We start from the raw sequence: 17,357 nt of genomic DNA, 5'->3' as shown, positions 1-17,357 counted from the left end.
CAGGGTTACACTTCCCATTTGTACTAGCAAAGACCAGGCTGGTATCAGCACAGGCTTCGAAAACTGGATTTCAGGCATATGGGAGGAAGCAATTCTCTGTAAGAGCTTACTGTAGATTGAGGACACAAAGACCATGTAAGGAGAGAAGGCCCAGGTTGAGAATTCAGGACAAATTTGCTTGACCATGCAAGGTAAAATGCGAGAGGTTATTAGGCCAGAGAGGCTCAGGGTCATGACTAACTTCACAAGGTCATTTCTGGTTTCTTTCTCATATTCTTGAGGGATGGAGGGAGGAAGGGCACAGTGAGAGTGGAGGCTTTTTGTCTTTTTTTTTTGTTTTATTTATAGAGTATTAATACTGTGCATTGCCACATTCATCTGGCATGAAATTACACAGTGAATTATACTACAGTGATTTGAAACAGATCACTGAGAGCAGTGATGGGAAGAAGAACATTAAACTAGCAGAGGAGAGGGAAAAGGAATGTGAGAGCCAGTGAAGTGGGTAATATTTTAATGGGGTGATTTGTTTTTCTACAACATGGTTGCCACAATTTTCTACATCAAAACCACTTTTATCTGCACATACACTTTTATTAATGCCAGAAACAACACAAAACTCTAAGACCTTTTAACAATGTATGTTAAAAAACATAACAAAAAAATTTAAAATTACTTGAAAATATTTCATCGTTCCATATTCCCTGTTTTTGACTATAATATTATTCTGACTGTACTGGTATGCATTTGCCTGTCCTTCCTTTCCATTATTACTAAAGTTACTGCAAGCTAGAACATTAAGAAACAATGCTTTACTATGCAACCTATTTTATCAAACGCATTTGTGTGTTGATTTTTCTCACCTGCATCAGTCGTAGCAGTAAGCACAAAAATATAAACATAATGAAGTAGGAAAAAGCTGGAGAAAGTTCCCTCCACGCATACTCAGGTTTGGCAGGTTTTTTTCTTTAACTCAACAGAACTTCTGCCATTAAGGATTACAAGACAGCAAAGTTTAGTCTTGTTTAATATTAGTGTCTTTAAAATAGAAAAGCTCTTGTTAGAAATCCCACAGTATTAATCCGTGCAAGAACCCAAGGTACAACCTCATATGTTATTCCAGTATCAAACTGAATCAAAATAAATTTGGATTGATCCCACTGATAATGAGCTCCTACATGCTTTGAAGTTTGACACCACAAAACTGAATGGTTGTAAGATGTAACTCTTCTGTTCATCAAGTATCCATACACATTACCCCAAAAGTTTTTGCAGCTCCTGTTAAGGCAAATACACAGTACAAGCTTTCAGCTTTAAAGCTAGCTCAGTTGAAGGGCACAGGTTAAATTCCTCAGTAAACTTAGTTTACTAAAGTTTTTTACAGACAGTTACAAGGAAGAGAAAGCTATTTCAGAGGCTCCAGAAAGTTCACTTATCTAGTTAATATCACATATTGTAACTTCTGTGAAGAGTTTCCATTCCAATTCTTTCTTGTCAGCCCAGCTAAGTCTTTGATCCTGAAGAGCCAAAGTTCTGTAGCTCATATAGTCTCATTTGAAACAGACTGGCCAAACTGTTAAACCAGCTGAGATAATTTTAGACATTACAGTGCTAGAAAAAAAATCAACGTATGTTTTCTTGCCTATTAATAACAAGCTGACTAATTTTCAGAAATAAACTCCTTATTCCAAATACTTTACAACTATTAACCAGTAAGCACGTTACTATTCTGTGTTCAGTGTTTTGCTTTTCAACAGCAGTGCATGAACAATACTTGCATACACTAATTGCCTACAGAGACTTCAGTACAGCACAACATCCTCCAGAAACTTTATCGTAAGGTAAAAAACACTGATGTGATTTGTGATGGATTTGCTCAAGTCTAAGGGGTTTAACTATAATACTTATAGTTGCTAGGTCTTCAAAACAAACATCTGTTCAAAAGTGGATGCATATAATAAGCAGGTTGTACAAACATCACATTCTTAGATTGCCTCTACATAAGGCAAGAACTGAGCTGACAACAACAAAAAAGAAACCAGTAAAACTTTCTGCCCCATCTAATGCAAATGATCATTCAGTGAGCAGCTTTTTTTGTTGTTTTTTTCTTTTCTTCAACAGTGGTAGAGGAAAGTATTCAAAACAGACATCAGAAGTTTTTCTCATATGAAACAAGTGTTCTTCCTTTCCAGGTAACAGATTCTTAACTTCACTAAGGTCAGATACATTGAACAAGTCAGAAAACTGGGATTTGAGTTCCTCCCATCATCACCTGAAAGTTTACTTTTCTGCAGCTAATGAATACCTTCTACACAATCATAAAAACTTCCCCAATATTATGAGACTCATGATATCATCTGTACAATCTTGCTGCAGACTCAGATTTTGAGGTAGAATAGATCAGAAAGAAAATATAACCAATACCTGTACCTACAGAACCTCACTTAGTAATTCTTTTATTAAACTAATGAAGTCTGTTTTAACTTACAATTCTCTTAATGATATTGCATTTCATGTTGGCACAAAATACATCTACATTGTCAAGAAAAACAGCAGAATATTAAACCAAAACGTTAATCAACTTCTAAGAACTCACTAAAGCAATTTATTGATTTTGCACAGATCCAGAATCATTAATAATCCAAACAGACTGCTCTTGAGCTATACGATAAATTTCAGAAAGAAACAACACCTTACAGCCTGTTTTCATGGTGTTAAGAGTGACATCTGGAATAAGGTGAAGAGCAGCAATCACCTTCTCTGCCTCTGAATGTCCAATTCTTAATGACTGCTGGAATATTGCAATCCAAAGTGCTCATTACATTTGACTACAAATTCAGCTTCCAGAGAGCCTAAGCAGAAGATGAGATGATAGCTTCTATACTAGCTTTCCTCCCAAAGCATCTGGTTTCTTGCAAAATGAAATTGCTACCACTGTCAAAAAGAAGAGAGCTTACAGACTGGAAAATAGAATTATGCTGTTTGATTCAGTAGTTTTCATATAAGCTATAACAGAGTGGGATGTTCTGAATCTTCATCTTTGCTGTTTGACTTGGTGTCACCAAAAATTAAACATGCACCTTTATCAAATGAAGATACATGGTGAAACATACATTGTGAAACTTAAATATCCACCATTGGTGAAGACAGTTTTAATACATCAAGATTTTATTTCTGGTGTGTTACTTTTTATTTTCTGAAAGGTAAGACTCATATGAGGGAGAGATCAAAGTGCAGATGCTCACACCCTGATGCCTGGTTTGTCCTTGTAAACATATACTCCCTGCTAACTGGAAGAATGAATTATGTAGGAGAGGGTAAACAGCACAGGTTTGGTTCAAAAGATAAGAGCAACCTACTCCTAATTGCTCTTCTCAGTTAGCATTTTGTAATGTTCCAGTACACTCAAGGACAGCAGTGGGAAAAACCAAAACCCTCTGGTCTCCTTTACACATCTCACACATAAAGTAACAGTTTTCCCTAAAGATGAAATCCATACATAGCTTATTTTCTGACCTATTTGTTTTCTTCCTCTTGAATCAGATGTCTGTGGTAATGGTTTATTCTTAAATATGATGGAAATAGACTATAATTTAAGAGAGGAAAGCTAATCTGCTGTTAAAGCTGGATCAGGTTATAATAACCATCTGATCTAATCCATGTGTAACACTGAGAAGAGAAGCTCCCCCAATTCTTTTTCAGGCAGTCAAGAGATCTCTTAGAAAGGGATGCCCTCTTGAGGTTGAAAGACCAAATACAAAAACCACTGAAAACAATGCCAAATTATTTGAGAACCTACATGTGTTTCTAAAGAGACAATATTCATCCTGGTCGATCTGTTTTATACATCTATTCATTACTTTACAATGAATGTGTCTGCTACATGAACCTCAAAGTTTTATTACTCCCATTTGTAGAAAGCTAAAAAAGTCATAGCTTAAAACTTCTGCATAAACTAAACAGGTAGACACCAATCATTTCCAATACAACCTGTGTTTGGTAGACCTCAATTTTTCAGTATTCTTCAAATAACATTATGAAAACAGAATATGGGGACCTGTGCTTTTCTGTGCAAGTCTCTCTCAATCCAAGCGTCCTAAGCATCACTTGCATGAATTAACAGCAAAGGGGGAAAATATCCAGGGTGTCTGAAGGGGGAAGGGGGAGTTAGCAGCAATATTCATAGAGTTGGGAAAAGTTACATGGCCTTACAATTTCCTGGCGATATTCTTTGCCAAAAGAAAAAAAAAAGTGGGGAGGAGGCAGGTAGGGACTGGAATCCAAGGTGCTACACCCCTGTCTAACAATCAGATACTTGTTTTCTATTTAAAAGTCACTTATGTCAGCAGTGAATTTCTAAAGCCAAAATAGACCGCACCACATAGAAAACTTTTATACCTCCATTTAAAAAATAGATACCACGAACCAAAAAAATGACTGATAGTTCAAAGACCAGTGACCATAGCATGACCCACCTTAGAAACAGAATAAGGCTCAAACTACTGAGCTGTTTAAACACCAACTAGTTTTATACCTAAAATGTTCTAACATTTAATGCTTAAATGGTGGAAATAATTTTCTTCCAGTTGCTCAACAATTGCTTCTCTTTTAAATTTCTCTCCTCTTCCATTACTCAATCATTTTTAGTAAGCATGGGATATAAATAACAAAATTTTGGGTTACTTCATCTTACTCTTCCTTTAAGGTCCTCTCTGCCTCTATTAAGTGTATTAAGAGAAAGCTTCCATCTCTGTTCAGACTAAAAGACCCTGTTTCTTCAAAAAATAAACCAGTGCACACAAACTCTACTGCTCAGAAGTCCAGTAGTGAAAGACTTCTCAACCACTCTATTTTAAAGCTTCCAAATGGAAGCTCACATTTTCCTGACAATGGACATATCCATTTTCAGATATTCCAGTGTAAAAATAATCACTGTGCTGATTCTGCCATGGTAAGCATCGGGATGCATTGAAAAGTACATAAAAAAACAAAACCAAAAAAACCCTCCAACAAAAAAACAACTACAAAAAAAAAATAAACAAAATCACCCAACTCTGTCAGTTTCATAACCTCCATATATGAAGCTAGTTTTATCCTTCTCTGCTACATTTTTCAGGAAATACACAATTTTTTGCTATCATGCTGAAATAAGCTGGAGTGCTTTTCTATACCCAAGTCACTCAGAATGAAGACCAATGTTCTAATGGTCAGTCCTGGTCTGCCTCAGACACTATCTAGATAATGGCATCAGTAAAAGACACACAAAAACCCATTATGACTTTCAAAGATATAAATCTCAATGCTTTAAGTAGAAACTGACTTAAACCCAAGAAAAATCTTGAGAACAACCTTCCATAGGGATGAGGTGAGGAGATTATCAGTTAGTGCCATATCCATAACTACTCACAAGAACTAGCCTTTAGTATGTTCACATTGTCTTGGCCAAGGATCCTGTCACTCCATCTATCCAATGCAACTAAATTTCAGAGCTACATTTGACTGCTAACATGCCAACAGCCATTCTGTATTTAGCTTTCTACTTCGCAGTAAAACTAGGGTCCCACCAACCAGATAGACAAAGGTCCCTTTATAGTGTAACAATGACCAAAGCCAAAGTTATCTTATTTTAAAAGCTCAAGTTTCTGTCACCAGACAGAACACACAAACTAACTATATTTCTTTGAATCTCTAACTTGGTTGTCTTTGTTGACAGCGGGTTGATAAAGTCATGGAGAGGACAGAGCTAAAACCTCTTATAGCAACCGAAGAAAGGACTGAGAAATTCAGTTTGGACCACAAATACTTCACTGTACAATGCTGAGAACAGAAATGAAGATAAGCTCTTTCTATACCATAGTCGGAAGCTGCACTACTTGAGATAAGCAGAATAATCTGGTAAGTCTCCAAAAAGTCAATACCAAATGAATAGATAGAGGGTTTGCTTCACCCTACCAAGCCATCTGTCTTGAGATACAGTAACTACATGAGGTTTGGCAAATAGGGATAAGATGGCCAAGTGGTTCTACAGTGCATTTGTATTATAAGGACATTCAGCTGACTAGAAAGTGTTTTCACTGGATATTTTAGTGGTTCTGTCCTTCAGAACCATTCCAAAACTGAGTTTTCTCTTTACTGACTACAAGCCTTCACACCCGCATGAAAATCCTTCCAAGACTGTAGCTTAAATAGAGAAATAATAGCTCTCTAATAGAGAAAGAATGCAGTACAGCAGTATTTTAAAATAGCACTGTTTCTGCATAAATTTATTCTCTCTAAAGAATAAAGATGTAAACATTTTTATTAAGTTCGCTGTATGGTTCCCATGCATTTAAAGTGATTGGAGGCAGGGGTTACATGGGGAGAAAACAGGAATAGAATCACTTAGGTATCATTTCTTACATTTTCCACTATGGAGGAATTTTCAGAGGTAACTTTAGAGTCCTTAGAATGCTCCCTTTCTCCTTTTGCCAATATGGCAAAATCTTTTCAGCATCAGTCTGTTTGCTAGATGCAGATCTCAAAATTTACCTCAAAGACCAACATGCTTAGCTACACTTGGAGAACTAAACATACTGTTCACATTATTTCCTGTTGAACATTAGCACCAAAAGCAGCTGAATAAGGTTAACATTGGTATCACAGTCACATAAGATACAGTAAACAGACAATACTGGTCTACTATTAACTCCTCTAAACAAACACATTGTTAGTCACATTTAGGGGTTCTTGCATTTCTCTCAACTGAAGTTACTGCCATTTTTGAGTCAGGACTTTGTCAAGTTAGTTACAGGCTTACCTTGTTGCGCGTTTTTACTTTCAATTTAGTCTTCTGTTTTCTTTTCAACTTTTTCTTGCTAAAAAGTTTCTTACTTCTGAAAAAGAGAAAAAAAGCAATGAGAACAAAATAAATTCTGTACCTCATGGTACAGAATTTTCCCTGCACAGAGGGGAAAAAAGGTCAGAAGTGCTCTAAATTTTTTTTTCTCATAGACAAAGGGAATAATCACAGGTAGAATTGCAGAGTATAAATCAGAATACAAAGCACTTAAAATTGTGCTTTCCTAATGTTCCACTGAATTATGGGCCTTTACTCTCATCAATTTAAGTAGAATATATACTAGGTGAGAAAAGTCCCTGAGCTTTCTATTGGCTTGCCCTACTGTTTCTATTACAAGTTCTTTAGTGCCACAGCAATGCTAGAAGCTAGAATTATGGACAATTCTCAGTAAAACAACCTGTTAGTACAGAACATTGCCCTGTGAAGTCTATCACACAAAGATTCAAGCCTTCCAAGACAAACAGTAAGCTTTAAAAATATATCGTTTAGCAGAAGATTCAGCTGATGGAAGTAACTGCAGTTTCTTTACCTTTTGTTTGGAATTTTCCCACCCTCACTTTATATACTTAATGTCCATCTCTTTACATTACAGATATAGCTAACACACACTTCTCTAAGCTCATTTAATCCTCTCCTGCCCACACCTCATTCCTACCACACTCTTTTTCTCCTCAATTTTATTATCCAGGAAAAAAAAAAAGACATCATACAAGAAAGACACCATGTGCACACATGCTTGTTCTCTCAACAACACTGAGATTATTCTGAAATGCATGTTTTTTAACCTACTGGTTTTTCTGATTATAAATCCTACAAAAAAAGGAAAAAAGTCATATGTAACCTAGGCAGCATAAAGCTCACCTTACACAGGACTTCAAGCAACAGCTACTAACATTCCTCTGTACAACAAGTTTTACTCAAATGTCTTACAGTTCAGATTAGTTGAAAAATAAAAAACTATTACATCTGAAAATCTCAGGCAATGAGAAGTTGCATTTTCAGTAACAGACTGAGAATCAGAATCAGAAAAATCTTAAGACTTTATTCAAACAACTTTGTTCTAAATAAAAATGCTGAGGTTCTAAAAGCATAGTGGTTACTGTCCTGTACAGCATTCAGACTGCAATAATATAGAAGCCTCGTGGTCCAGCAGGTAAAAGCTGGAAAAACTGAAGCCTGACCAACAGGCAGCAGCGAGAATACAAGCTCACACAAATAATTCCTGCAGAGTATGCCAAGAAAGCTGCCTCCTAGAAATTTCACCACTTTTCCCCTCTTGACCTATATTAAGAGGAAGGCATGTTCTTCAAGACACTTCCTGCAGAAACAAACCAGCTCACCACTTTGCTTACAAGGAACAAACACCATTATCCTGGAATTAAAAGAACTGATTCAGTGGGCAGCACTTCCCTCGACATCCCCAAAAAGTTAAAGCTTACAAAGAGAATGGAGATGACTGCTCAAGGTTCCCCCAACAGTAAAGTTTCAATAGGTAACAGTATACAAGGTATTTAAGAAGCAAGGAAAAAAAAGACTTCATATAACCTTTACCGCTCAAATTTCAGCAACTGAACTCCATAGCCTAACTCACTATTTAGTTTTTCTTTAATCAGACATGTTTCTTTATTATCAATTAAAGCAGTTAATTCTTATTCTCCTGTCAAACATTAAGAACAGTGCAGCCCTTTCCATTCTGTAGCCACTCAATCTTCTGCTCTGGACCTAATGACCTATGAAACTTGCACCCTAACTTTCAGTTTAGAAGCCCTGATGAAAGTATCTTCTGGGCTCTCAGTCCATACCACACATAAACCACGTTGACCAAAGCTGAAAACAATACTTGTTGTTTGCTGTTAGGAAGAAGAAATGTCTCATATGCCTCCAAGGTCATATTTAAACTGCATTCCAGGTATTATTTGATAGCTCCACAGCAATATGGCACAGCAGACCTATTTAACCCAGGCCAGCATGAAAATATTTCCCTGCAAACCTCAAAATTGAGCTTCCAATACTCTTTTTCTATCTGTGCTAATAATTATGCCTTTTAAACACAGTATGATTTGGACAACAAAGACAACTTGATAAGCATAGCTTTTTTCTTTTTGTTTTAAAAGATACTAATTCAAGTTGCCACGACATTTCAAATTTAATCCTTCCTGCCAAAATCCCTGAAAACTCTCCAAATTTTTTACAGTCTGCAAACATTAAAAACACTTTTTCATCTTGTAAATATTTCACTGGACCAATCCCTGTAATTTTTGCAAGTATTTCTTCATGTTTACACATACATCTGAAAAACCCCCAAATTAAGCCTTTTCCCTCCCCCCAAGACTGGGCTCATTTCCATAGTAACAAAACCTCTGCCATTTGGCAGATTACCTTCATTTGTCATGACACCTACACAGTGTTTTTTCCAATTAGCAAACAGGAAAGATCAGCAATGGGTTTACTGATGGTGCTAAGATCTCCCTCATTCATACAACAACGATTAAAGATGCTGCAAACAGCAGCACAGTCTGATTGCTCCACTGTGGCAATCTTTATCTTCAGTGAGTTTTGGGCTTGAATAACTTTACATGGAAACAGTTTGGGATAGAAATGCCATAGTAAGAATCCACAATTATGTCCCTATATTTTCTAAAAATGAAACCTCAAGGAGTTCCATTTCCAAACAAACCTCCAAAACAAGTAAGCAATTAATAAAAAATACGTCATCACACTAATTTTATAAATAGTTCTGAGCAACCTACAATAACTATGCATAACACTAATGTATTCACAATGTATCTGCATGTAACAAAGATACATATGATCGTTCACTGTTCTACTGTTATATACCATAACACTAAGATGGTTTTAATATTCAGGAAAAGACACTAAAACTATATACCAAAACACTGAGATGTCTTAATATTCAGAAAAACATGGACAATTATATTCATGAAAAACAATGTTAAGCAGATTATGAGTAATTTCCTGTTGGAAACCACATGTGTTAATTATAACCACAACTCCTCTACTACCTTAAGATTAACAAGATCTGATACAGCTCAGCTGGATTTTTTCGCTAAATTATTAATTATATTGCTGGTTAACAACTGTAAGCTGCTGTAGCTGTCATTTGTAAAGGTCTTGGTACTCTGTGCTGACAATCAGCTCCCGCTGGCAAAAGGTCCTCAGCCTTCAACTTCTAACTCAGTTGTTGATACCATTTAGCTCACAGAAAACAAACACTCATTTTCAGGAAATCTCAGGCAGGCTTTCTGCAAACTGCTTCAAAACTTTGTAACACTGGAGACCAAATTTTGAACTGGACCATAAGCAAGTGCAAGTTAAATTAGCAACAAACATAAAGACACCTTGACAAAAAATTACTTGCAGCAAATGGACACAAAGAAAGAGTGAATGGTGCTATTACAGCCTTTACAGAAAAATCTGTTGAGAATAAAATAAATACCAAAAATCTTCAACCCTGGAATATGAAATAATTGCCTCAAATCAAAGGCAGAAATAAAAAAAAAAAAAGGAGAGGAAAGGGGAAGGTGGGTAATAACAAGTTGCTTGACAATTTAAAATAGATGAAATGGCTGTTTAAATGACATGATTGCAACTTCTAATCAGACTTGTAGCAGGAGGAGCAAAGGCATGCTTTAGTTTATTTGCTCTAAACCAGAAGCAGGAATAGCTAGTATGTGGACAATTTGATGTATTATTAGAAGAACATTGTTCAATGTCTCCACAACATTGCTCTTACTGTTTAAGAGATGAAGAAATGCAAACAGAGCATCTTCCCTCAAGGTGCAACAGTCTTGAACTGTAATTGATAAGCTTAAATTTGAGAGGAAAGCTTTACATGTTGAGTGTGTGTTCCTCCCCTCAATGCTGTTACTGAATTACTCAACATGGACTAACATTATGTTAGTGTTACATCTGCATAAGATCTTCTAGACTACATGTTATATGAAGCGCATGTATTATGAGTGCAAAAAATATTATTCTGTCTCTGCTGCTGAGGCAGAAAAGGAACAACAAAAGCCTTATTTAAGTGCTGTCTAACCTAAAACCTTTGCTTCTGAAACATGATACCAAAGACTACAGTAGCTAGTACAGTATTAGACACAGTTGTCCTACTGTTGAATCTTTGAGTACACTTTTGGAAAATTTGTGGATTTAGTAAACCACATGCTAACGCATGCTCAATTTTTAAAGACTTCCAAGTGACTTTAACTCAGTGCATTTGTCTAAACTCGCTTGCTCTGGTTCAAGGGCTACCCATCTTTGGGAGGAAATATACTGTTGACAGGACAGGTCTAGCCAAGAGTTGCTGTGCTCAGACAAATGACAAATATATTCTGTTACTCTGTTTCCGTAAGTGCTAACTCAACACAGTTAGCTTAAAGATTCAAGGGCTTGTGGAAATTTCCTTACGAGGCAGCAGCCACTCAGTAAACATTGAAAATGAAACAGGTTTGTGGTATCAAACAATTCTTTTATTTCCTCCATTAGATGAATTACTGCTGCTGGTGATCAGCTTGGTTAGATAAGATGCAAGAAGCATTTGCTTCTGAACAGCCCAAAGTGAAATCCCAAGCTCAGATTGTCAAGGAGACCACAACAGCAAGTTATTATCACTCATGATGTAGTGATGAGTGATACACTTATCATGTAGTCATCATCAAGTTTGAGGGTGTTTTATCACAGCATCAATTTACTGGATGCAGTGGCAGTGCAGGTGAAGTTCAGGAACCTGAAAGAAGGGAGCAAGACAAAAGCAGCATCACAACCCTAGACTTCCTAAGAACAGACTCATCAGTCAAGAACAGCCTGTTGTTCATCAGTCTTCTTTGAAGAATCCACAGGATACAGTTCCCTGGAGAGAAAAGAGTGCAGAAGAGCTCTCCAATAACTCAAGTTATACACACAACCTGCAATGCTGTATCTGGAATACCACTGCCAGCTCCAGGTGCCCCAGAACAAGAAACACTTGTTTACTGGAGTGAGTCCTGAGAAAGGCCACTAAGATGCTTAAAGAGCTGGAGGTTCTGTTGTATGAGGAGAAACCAAGCAAGGAGAGATATGTGAACATCTCCACCTCCATCTGATGGGAGAGAGCAAAGATGATGGAAACATATTCTTCTAAGCAATATCCAGTGACAGGCCAAGAGACAATGGAGAAAAAAAAATAAATACAGGAAGTTCCAATTACACCTAAGAACTGTACAAATGGTCAAAGATTGGAACAGGTTGCCCTGAGAGGCTACACACTCTCCTTCCTTGAAGATACTGAAAATACAATTGGACAATGTTCAGAGCAACCTGCTCTGGTTGATCCTACTTTGAGCACTAAGTCTCCAGAAGCCCCTTCTAATTTCAACTATTCTGTGATCTTCACCATTTGCTTATAAAACAAAGTAAAATGTGACTGTACAATAAACATGCTTCTGCACTGCGGAAAGAGTGTATTTTTTCTCATTCTGAGTTTTGCATTTCTCCTGGTGTCATGCCATGTTTCTGATTATGCTTCCAAGTAGAGACATACTGAGCTTTTCATCTGTTCACCATCTGGATCAGCAAACAGACATCAAAATCAGGCACAGGAGCAATTTCTATGGGAATTAGTCAGCATAATCAAACCTACAATAGTACACAAAGCTAACAAGAGAATGAGGGATGAAAACTACCTTATCACAATTAAAATATATGCCTGCATTAAGACAATCCAGTCACTTGAATTGATCCACTCTTTCTTGGATACAACCAACACCCACAGGTACACTAAGAAGGGCATGAGAGAGAACATGCTTATATGCAACAATCAAAAGCTTCTCTGTGCAGATGAACCAACATAAGCACTGTACAGGACCTCTAACAAGACTTTTTTTTAAAAAAACTTGTGCATATGGCATGTCACCTGGAAAACTAAAACTAATTTGTCAAATGGAAGGTACTCTAGAATCAGTACAAGGGGTGTCTGGAAAGAACCCCAAAAGGTCAGCATTTCCATTTTCTGGTCAATCAAAGAACCAAGGGTCCTGGTCAATGACAGGCTGATTGTGAGTCAGCAGCGCCCTGGCAGCAACTCCTGTCCTGGGGTGCATCAGGCCCATCATCACCAGCCAGGCAAGGGAGGGGATTGTCCTGCCCTGCCCTGGGGTGGCCTCATCTCAAGTGCTGGGGGCAGTGTTGGGCACCACAATGTAAGACATTTCTTTACTCTTAGCATCCAAAGGAGGGCCAGGACCATGGTGAAGAGTCTGGAGGGGAAGCTGCATGAGGAGCAGCTGAGGTCACTGTTCAGCCTGGAGGAGACTCAGGGGAGACCTCACTGCAGTTACAACTTCCTCATGAGGGGAAGAGGAGTGGCAGGTATACAGTTCACTCTGGTGACCAGGAGAGGACTTGAGGAAATGGCATGAAGCTGAGTCAGGGAAGTTTAGGCTGGATATCAGGAAAGTGTGGTTCATCCCAAAGGGTGGCTGAGCACTGGAACAGGCTCCCCAGGGAAGTGGTCACAGCACCAAGCCTTAAGGTTCAAGGAGTGTTTGAACAACATTGTGTGACTCTGGGGGATGGTCCTGTGCAGGGCCAGGAAGTGGACATGGATCCCTGAGGGTCCCTTCCAACACAGCATATTCTATGATTTGAGTTAAATTCCACTGCATTCCCAACATCTCTTTTCCCTAGAGAGATATTAAACACTGCCAATGATCACACTCCCACCATGTCCCATGAAATCCTACTAAGAGAACTCTTTCTGAGGTATTTTTAAAACTGTCTTTACAGTAATTAAATGCTATTTTTCATATCTTCATTACAGAAAAATCAGTTTGTTTTTCTCTTTTTTCACAATCTGCTTGAGTTTTTTTCAAGTCTGAGGAAAAATGAGTCTTCTGACAATTAAGCAGTCTCAGTTCAGCCTAAGTCATAGCTCATTTACATCATTACCATCTAATTCCACTATTCTCTCATAGTAACCAGTCCTTTTCCAGAAAACAGTGAGGAAAAAAAAAGTCCCACAATGCTGAAATACAAAGAAAAGTGTAGGGAGAATGGTAAGGGGGCACAGTATTCCCCAATGAGTTGCAGCTGGGGCCAATTAAGAACAAGTGGCACATACACCTGTAAGCAATTAAGTACAAGGACCATAAAAGGGTGGAGGCAGCCAAAGAGTCAGAGTAAGAGCTAGACAAAGACTGCAAGAAGAGCTGCATGGCTGTTGTGAAGGCTGCCCAGGAGAAGGCTGCTGCAAAGACCAGGAACCCCAGGAGAGAAGAGAAGAATCCCAGGACCCCAGGAGAGGGCGAGGACCAGGATAGTCCCAGAGATGGCTGCTGCAAGGACCAGGAGAGTCCCAGCAGAAGATAGTGAGTTCCCCCAGAAGGGATGAATAATCTTAGAAGAGGATGGACCCCAGGAGGGTAGACCCCAGGGGAGGGTTGAGAAGCTTTGGACATGCCAGGGTTCTGTGGCAGTCTGGCAGCAATATCCTTCATTGGATCGCTGCTGGATTAGCTGCAGATGCTCCTGGCTGGATGCTTTGGGAAAAGCCCCTGGAGGGGATGGACTCTGTAGCTGTAATGTTTACTGTAATGTATTAGTGTTTGTTGTAATGTTTACTGTAATGTATTAGTATTAGTGTTTAGGGCTACTGTGACCCACTGGGACGGAGTGGGGGAGGCAGCGTTGGTGAAGCAGAGAGTGGCAGGTGGAAGCCACAAGGAGGTCTAGACCTGATTATCTCAATCAAGCACCTGGGAATAGGTGAGCCACCAACAAGCAATAATTATGGGACATTTGAGGGATTTGGTCTGGGACATTTGAGGTATTTACTTTGAGTTATGACCGCCTCGACAGGTAGAGATAGATGCTGTAGTAATGTAACTGGTATAATGTGTAAGTTGTAATGTATCGTTGTGTAATATATGTATACGTATTGTTGTGTAATGTATTACTGTATATGTATGAGAATTGTTGTAAACGTGTTTAATACAACAGAAAAGGTCAAGAATTACTTCAGGTCTCCTACAGAAAAGAATCTCTCACAATTTTGAATAAAATTCTGAAACTTTCCAGCAGTAGCATGGCTACTTCTGAACCACAATCTTTATTATTTTATAGAATGTGTAGAATCTCTCATGAGGTACCTTTTATTCATTGCTGGTTTTACATTTTTGCTTACTGTTTTGGTAGTGGGATTTTCTGAAGCTAAACATTTACAATCTTAACTATATCTTCTACAGTTTTGCATCCTCTATTAACTTTTTCACCTACAATCTCAGTTCCAGCTCTGAAATTGTCAGAGAGAGACTATACAGTTCAGGACCTAGGACAGATCCAGAAGCAGAGCAACAGCCACTACCTGTTTTCACAGGCTTCCCCCTCAACAGTCATTCCACAGCATCTCTCCAGGGTGGGTTCCTGTGTAGTTTTAAATCTACTTTACAGTTGTTCTGTCTAGACCAGAGGCAGCCAAATCAGGCTGAAGGTAACACACCTAAAAATTCTAGCTGAGGAAGGATAAAGTCTAGACAATGATACAACAGGAGCAACAGATGTTGCTTTTCTTACTTGCACCTGCTTGAAAATCATAGAAACATAAAATGCCTGATAGGCCCCAATTAAGTCACTCCAAAGCTTTCCCTTTTGCAGGCTGAACAATCCCAATTCTCCCAGCCTTTCCTCATAGGAGAGGTGCTCCATCTCTCTAAACATCTTGGGGGCCCTCCCTTGGACTCCAGCAAGTCCATGTCCTTCCTGTAATGGGGACTTACCTGGATCATGCCCAGCCTCTCCTTCACCAGCACCCCCAAATCCTTCTTTGTGGGGGGCTACTCCATCTGTTCCTGTGCATCCCCCAGCCTGTGTTAATAACAAGAGCTGCCCCAACCCAGGTGAAGCACCTTGCACTTGGCCTTAATAAACCTTTTGAGATTCCTGTGGGCCCAAGGGAATGCTTCCAGGTGCAGGCCCAGGGCTGGAGTAAGAGCTCTGATATACTCATTCATCTGCTATAACAAGATACACCACACCTGCACCAGACTTTCCTGTTGTACAGAAAACCAGAAGGTATTCTTCTGATGAAATACAACAATGTGCATTTTTAAGGGTTTTTTCCCCATCTCTTCTGTAAATGAGTAATCTATCTGACACTTGATCACACAAAAAACAATACTGTTATGAAAAGCAACTTAAAGGCAACTGCAGCCTCTGCTGGACTTCCTTATTTCCCAGGCCATTTACTCCATTCTCTGAATTGCTCTAAAACAGTTCTTAAATTTGTAATTGAGCTTCAAGGCAACTTAATATCAAACACAGAGAACTACAGCTAACAAATATCAGTTCACTTGTCAGCAAGAAACTTACTATACACACATCTCATTGCCATAGAAGTTCAACTATAAGAGCTTCAAAATAAAGGAAAGGGAATACTAAAGAAAAAATGCTTATCAAGTCTGCTCAGAAGATCTGAGGAGATCTCAAAATTGTGGGACCATCTTACTTTAAAGGACATCCCAACTTGCTGTGAACACTGAGAAGCGTCTGACAAACAGCCAAAGGGGAACAAAGAAGAGTTGTTCAAGAGAAGTTTGGAACATACAAGCAACTGCTCACATGAAGGAGTTGACATTGATAAGAAACAGAACAAAGCAAGTGGGCAGAGCTTCAATGGCCTAACCTACAGACAGAGAAGAGGTTTTATGACCAGAGAACTGAGTATCAATAAAACTACATAGAGGCTGCATGTTGGCAAGGAGATTAAGAGATACCACACGACAAAATGCAACCAACAAACCTTGCTATAAAACATACTGGAGTTACTGCTTGCATACTCCCTATTTCAGTACCTCTCCACACGTACATAAGCTTCAGTGTTCAGCAGTCTTATTTCTACGAGCTGGATGGTTACCTTTTTTTGAAAGCAACTACTTTCTTTTAAGAGCCTCTACATCCAACATCTCCCATATTTAGGTATGTACTGTGTCCTTGCAAACAAAATACTTTTATTTCTTCTATCTCAATGTAATCTCAGCACTGTTATTTCAGCTGCCAAAATTCTAGCATCTGTAATGAAAAACAGCCTTACAAAAAGCCCCATAAAGTAACCGAAAGTAAACAACTCACCTAAACAAAATGCAGTACACCTTCTACAAAGCTGTCATATAGAATGAGTTGCTTTAAGGTACGTGCTTTAACATTGCATCTTAAACTGTAAAATGGGAGATGCTCAGATGGCATCTAATGTTAGGCCCAGCCTATACCAAACATCTGATTCTGTCCTCGCTTTCGTGTTTCTCCATCTAACTCACACCAACACAGATCTACCAATTAGTGTCAAAGTGGTGCAAGTCAAGAGGACTCAGCAAATGTTCCACGACATTGAGAAGTTGTTGAACCACCCTGCAACTGAACTTTCCTAAGGTTTTCCAAGGTTAACTTTCCTTCCTAGCAGATACCTTCCATTGATAACTAAGTAGCCAACATGGTTATCCTTCAATCCACTGCTGGAACATCCAGGACA

At 38.5% G+C, this 17,357-nt stretch overlaps 1 protein-coding gene across 17 annotated transcripts in view; it reads right to left on the bottom strand.

Moving 5' to 3' along the window:
• MYCBP2 (MYC binding protein 2) overlaps window positions 1–17,357 on the bottom strand; it is a 176,933-nt gene that overhangs the window by 145,685 nt on the left and 13,891 nt on the right. For all 17 annotated transcript variants that reach the window (XM_030943587.1, XM_030943604.1, XM_030943631.1 and 14 more), the window contains exon 2: window positions 6,797–6,872. In XM_030943587.1, coding sequence (XP_030799447.1) covers window positions 6,797–6,872 — 76 coding nt within the window. The remainder of the gene's footprint in view (window positions 1–6,796; window positions 6,873–17,357) is intronic.

Source organism: Camarhynchus parvulus, chromosome 1 (assembly GCF_901933205.1).
Source record: "Camarhynchus parvulus chromosome 1, STF_HiC, whole genome shotgun sequence".
Lineage (NCBI taxonomy): Eukaryota > Metazoa > Chordata > Aves > Passeriformes > Thraupidae > Camarhynchus > Camarhynchus parvulus.
The sequence above is the reverse complement of the archived record's forward strand: the minus strand, read 5'-3'. Positions and strand labels throughout refer to the sequence as shown.